The 6,000-nt window shown below is 36.2% G+C and overlaps 1 protein-coding gene and 1 long non-coding RNA gene across 3 annotated transcripts in view; one reads left to right on the forward strand and one right to left on the reverse strand.

Moving 5' to 3' along the window:
* Positions 1 to 6,000, reverse strand: part of LOC125673991 (protein CIP2A homolog) — a 49,608-nt gene that overhangs the window by 8,739 nt on the left and 34,869 nt on the right. For both annotated transcript variants that reach the window (XM_056158665.1, XM_056158664.1), the window contains 3 exons: positions 5,931 to 6,000; positions 699 to 761; positions 300 to 413 (listed from right to left, as the gene is read on the reverse strand). The exon at positions 5,931 to 6,000 is cut by the window's right edge and continues 64 nt beyond it. In XM_056158665.1, the coding sequence (XP_056014640.1) occupies positions 300 to 413; positions 699 to 761; positions 5,931 to 6,000 (247 nt within the window). The remainder of the gene's footprint in view (positions 1 to 299; positions 414 to 698; positions 762 to 5,930) is intronic.
* LOC130052770 (uncharacterized) overlaps positions 5,124 to 6,000 on the forward strand; it is an 85,396-nt gene continuing 84,519 nt past the window's right edge. The window contains exon 1 of the long non-coding RNA XR_008801164.1: positions 5,124 to 5,307. This is a non-coding gene — a long non-coding RNA (uncharacterized LOC130052770). The remainder of the gene's footprint in view (positions 5,308 to 6,000) is intronic.

The following is a 6,000-nucleotide window of genomic DNA, read 5'->3' on the forward strand; positions in this document are numbered from 1 at the left end:
ATTCTAGACCAAATAATTGTCCAGTTACGAGTCGGACAGGATTTTGCCATAGTTGGCCATATTGTCTTAATCACTGGTCACAGTGACCTAACGTTAAAGTGCAACCCGCCCTCTACCCAAGATGTATCAGCTGGAAAAAATTCCTGATTCTAGGTCTCATAGTATTTGAGTTACAAGCCGGACACAAAGCGGGATGGACAAATGGACGGACATGATTGCCATACCATAATACATCCCGTCTAAAGATAGGCGTAAAAAAAAGATTTCATCTAATACTGAACATAAACTTCTTCACTTACAGATCGTGCTGTTGCTTTAAAGACTCGTTGTGTTTTTGTAGAATCTCGTGCATTTCTGTCAGGGTCTTCAGCTCTTGTTTCAGAGATAACAGCGACTTCTGGGCAGACTCGTACCTAACATAAAAATTCCTACCGCTTTAAAACAAACAGTATAATGTTCTATAGGAGTTTTATAGATTGTCTTTAAACTTTAAATCACTGGTTGTCATTTTCATTTAAAGAGATAATGGTCATTCATTTCACAATTGAAAGTCAAAAATAATTTGTAAAAGTTAATCACACAGAGTCATCTTTTCAGTTTCATGTGCCGGTATCTTGCACATTACTGTAGTTTTAGGGACTACTAGACATATGATTCTAACCCCCCACCCATCCAACCCCCAAAAAACCAAACCATACCTGTCATTTATGTCTGCATAAGCTGCATTCAGCTGCTGGTATTCCTCTGAAATATGTTCTAATCTGAAGCAACAAACATTGCAGTATTACTGTAATATTATATAGCTAATAAATAGTCTATAATAAAATCTGCGTAAAATCTAGAGAATGTTAGCATTCAATATCCTGAGAATTTATTGAACGCTAATTTTGCATTGCGTAAATTGTGTGCGCCCGAAACATTCCGAGTTTGAGCGTTCAATATTGACCTTACCGTAACGACATAAACAACCCAAATGATGGGTTTAATATTTAACAGTTTAGAAATGCATGCTGATATTGCACACTTTCACATTAGATGCCAATATTGATGAATTCGCGTCTATTTTGGAGTATTTTGAGTGAAAAGGGATATAATTTAACAACTAAATACTTTAGCTATATAATAAAAGGGTTATTGAACTTACATGTATATTGGTGAATATTGGCACTCGTTGGCTGTCAAAATGAATCGCAAGCTCGTGCATTTTCACAGCCAACAAGTGCCAATATTCACCAATATAAGTTCAACTAGAGCAATGCTCGTTACAAAGCAACGAGAGGTCTTCCGTCGGAGCTGTGTGACATAAAAACCTTGAACTTGACCATATGTCCTTGGGTCAGGTCCTAATGCAGCCTCAATTAACATGAAAATCTGTTGTAAGTATGAAATCTAAATGTTTCTTCATTACAGCATATGGTCAGGACAGGGTTTGTATTTTCAAAAAAGTGAACTTGACAATATGAGCATGGGTCAAGGCCAGGACACTTTCTTTGATCATATGGAAACTTTTCTTTCAGTATTAATTAAAATTTGCCATTAGTTAGATCTATTAAGACTTTAATCAATTTTTAACTTTTACACCTTTAGAAATGGTGCAAATGACCTTACATCAAGATTATTTATGTTATTGTCATTAATAATCTTTATGTGAAGATTGAGCTTACGGTGTATTTTTAAAAGTTGCGGTCTGGGCACATTTGCACGGATAGGCGGACTTGGTGATATCTTAAACTTTGTTTGCTGGAACTATAATTAGTGTTCGGTAATATTGCTATCTGTTCTTCCGGCTCGAAGAGACAGTCTCTTTTGTTAGATTGTCAGATATTAATGGGAAGGTTTTATGAAAAGTAGTGTTTTATGATGTGGATATCATAAAAACATTGCTTTTCACCAAGGTGCAATGGGCAATAACGGTGACGGTTTTCCATTAAAATGCAACCTGTTTTTGGACCGATAAAATGCTGAAAATTGTAAATGATGTTGTTTTTCATCCTTGGATATATGTAACATCATCCCCCCTCCCCCGACAAAAATGGTTATCCTGCTTTCCCAAAGCATCCACAGATACAGAACAGGGAACAGTGGTCAGAAAGAGGTCTAATATTGGTTTGTTTCAGACCATACATCGATGCGTCGAGTCAAAGCACCTTATCCTGCTTGGTTGTTTTTTTTTCTTTGAGTTCACCCTCGTGATTTTATGATTTACTTCAGATTTTTTGCGTCTTTACTGATCTTTGAAAATGTCGATATCTTTGGGTTTCTACGCTGCAGTTAGGGGCTTAAGTCTCGAAGCCCGCGTAGCAGTTTGTAGGCAGAAAGATAGGGGGTTGTGCATAATGCAGATTGAGAGGGCACGGTCGTAAATTTAGGCTTTTGTATTCTTTTGTAAAGCGTATATTGGCAAAATTAGTGGGTAGTAGGGACAACTTTTATTCTACATGTCTTAACAAAATATTTTTAGTTTAAAAGATACAAAGGAAATTATGTGCAAATTTTCGCTCTTTCAGGCGTCCTGATTTTTGACCCCTCTCTATCGCCATTTTAAATGGCGAAATCAAAAAACAAAATATGATGTGCACAACTACAATGCTTATACTTTACCAATTCAGTGTTTTCTCTGCTCCAATTATTATAGTCTCGGAGCCTTTATCTGGAAACCAAAGCCCCTAAAATTTCACTAAAAGGGAAATAACTCGCAAGCGGAAGAGAATATCCAAAATGTTTAAAAGTATTTTGAAAGTCTTTAGTAAAATGTATTAAAGCTGAAAATTTGAGCAAAATCGGTTGAGGAATGAGCGAGATATGAAGCTTCAAAGTTAGCGTCTAGGAAAAAAAAAAAAAAAAAGAATAATAAGAATAATCTTAACCAGCACAATAACTAGAAGGTCTTCCGTTGCTACGGAAGACCTTAATAACCCTATAATATTCAAAATATTTTCTCCACAGTAATATGACCCAATTGCAAGAAAACATGTTCTTCTCCGTAATCTGACCAACATGTCATAACAATTCTACTCATAAACTTTATTTATTAGTGAAGTGTGCATTCCAAGTAGAAGTTTATATCTCTTTAGACTTAGAATTCAATGGCTCCACTTGACGATATGGACAAATTGGTAGTATTCCTACTAAAATTCTGTCTCGGGGGCATTTAGATATGTATTCATACATGCCAACTTTTAAAAATCCCCATGGGGGATTTTGCACGTGACGACCTTTTTTCAACGCTCAAAATTCACGACATTTTACCATGAAAATAAATATTTTTCTTTTCAAATAAAATATCAATCTAATCATTGTACATGTATCATATATTAACACAACATCAAGTGTGTTTGACCATTATCGCAATTCACCTTTGAATTAGAACGCTTTGGCCGATATAGTATTGCGTTGTGTGACGACACAATTGAATCTGTTTGTAATACAATTGCGAAATGCAACAGAAACTCTCATTGGTCCATATGTATAAGTCCGCCCAAATTCCCTTATACGGGAGTAGTCAGCATTTGAAAACATGACGGCCAGATGCTAGATGGAAAAAAAAAACTTCAAAGGAAGAAAGAGAAAAAGTTGTATTCTTGTGTTGTTGTCTCATAAATTTAATATTAAAAAATTCATAACATTTTCCTATTATACTTGTGTCCAAACATACCTTCAAATATTTATTAAAGCCCCATACGACCCAAAAACTCGATCACAGCTTTTGATGATTTCGTTCGTAGACGTAGCCATGTTAGGTAGCCAGTCAATTCGAATCCCGGTTCATTTCCATATTTGCACAATAGCGTCTAGATGTGTACTAATACCCCACAAATATTTTAGCTAAATTGTTTAAACAATATACCACTCCAGTCCTATTAAATGATAATTATTCAAAAAGCTAAACTCACGGCAGTGCGGATTTCATTAGTCATGAGCAGCCGCGCCGGCCGATCTCCATCTAACGGGCTTATGTAGCATTTTCGTTCATCTAGAGCTTATTTTACCTAATTACAAAAACTGGTACAAAAAGTTTTAATTTCTATTAATTATTCGTGTTGATAATAAATGAAGAGCGAATACATAACTTACAACCGATTTTATGAATAGATACCAATAGCAAGAGTTCGAATTGACCGGCTACCTAACATGGCTACGTCAACAAACGAAATCACTTGAAGCTGCGAGTTTTCGGGTGGTGTGTGGCTTTAATGAATATTTGAAGGTATGTTTGGACGCAAGTATATAGTAGGTAAATATGTTAAGATTTTTTATATTGAGTTTATGAGACAACAACACAAGAATACACCGATTTCAGGCCTCAACCGTCCGCAGCTTTTTGTGGCCCGTAAATCGAAGGTTTTTATAAGAGGTGAATCTTTTCAGAGAGCTATGTACAGTTCTCCAGCTACACTGAATCCGCTCGAGAAAGTGGGCGGGCTGTAATCGGCCAATGAAAACTCTTGTTGTATTACATCAAACATGTCATTCAAATTGTTCAATCGTCTCATTCAATTGTGTCGTCACACAACGCAATATTATATCGGGTAAAGCGTTCTAATTCAAAGGTGAATTGCGATAACTTCAATAAAACTATATATATTTAAAAAAACACTTTGAAAGATATACATTAGTATTTTATTAAAATCATCTATTCAGCAAAAAATCCTCTCCAACAACAAGTCACATGCATATTATCAAATAATACTAAAGTTGCATCCTTTTACACCATATACACATTGGCTGGTCTATATATCAAAATTTAAATTAAATTAAGCACATGCATTTAGGTACGACTACAAAGGCCATCTTGCTTGTCTGTAAACGTCTGGCAGAACAATCTGCATTGCAACCAGAAAAGGAGTGATCTGCCCTGCAATGAAGTTTGCGAACAAAACCCATGACACCTGAAATAATTACCAGGAAAAAACACATCAAAATATACGTTTTTACTCGTAAATTAAGGCTACCTAATTGCTAATATAAAATTCAGAACAGACTTACCAGTGCGAATTACGCATCACAAAGTCTATTGAATACTACACTATATAGACTATATAATACATCGCTATAGACGGATAGATTCAGATAGCCTATATTATTATAGTTGGAAAAACATATATTTGACGTACCTTATTGCATATTTTGGATGATGTCAGCGAGAGGCAAAAATCGGGAATGTCCGATTGTTTGGTGGTGACACTATCATCGTTGTCATTCACGTTTGAGTAAAGGATATGTCAATTTGAAATCCATCTTCCCGATTAATCACTATCAAAACATGCTTCACACTGTCCAATAAGCACCCCGACACAGGCAGACCAGGTAAATTACATCACCCCAATACCATGCGACACAGGTGACTATCGTCCCGATTTCTGATTGGCCACTTCAGAAATGACGCGGGATTTCAAATTCCGGTTGGAAATGGGGGTTTGTTGTCGTATAGCGGGAGATATTTTTAGAAAATCGGGATTTCGGGGTATTTTTGCAATCCCGATCGGGATATCGGGATTTGCCTTTTCAACTGCTTCAAATCGGGAGAATCCCGCACAAATCGGGAAAGTTGGCATGTATGTGTATTTATTATGCAAACTGCCATTAACTCATGTATCAATGTAATACTGTTCAACAATTCCGTTCACAATATCCCTGTCAGTGTTATTGAGCACTCTGGTGTTTAATGGTCATTTAATATTTAAAGTTTTACATAAAAACAAGACATATTTGTGAAAGACTGTTTTCGACTGTGTTCACATTAACATGTGGGAAATTTGACCTTGCCATTGATGAATGACCTTAACCTTTATCAATCACATAGATTTGACCTTGACTGGTGAGATCATGTATGGAGTCTCTTTCTGGTAAAGGTCAAAGTTTTGACCGAGGTCAAGATCTCCGATCTCAGGTGCTATAAAATGAACCGCCTATGATGAGGGTGGCCTTACTTCTGATATTCCTGGGACAGATGTTCCAGTTCCATGCTCAGTTTTTCTTTATGCAGCATCATCTCGTTCA

This window comes from Ostrea edulis, chromosome 3 (assembly GCF_947568905.1).
Source record: "Ostrea edulis chromosome 3, xbOstEdul1.1, whole genome shotgun sequence".
Classification (NCBI taxonomy): domain Eukaryota; kingdom Metazoa; phylum Mollusca; class Bivalvia; order Ostreida; family Ostreidae; genus Ostrea; species Ostrea edulis.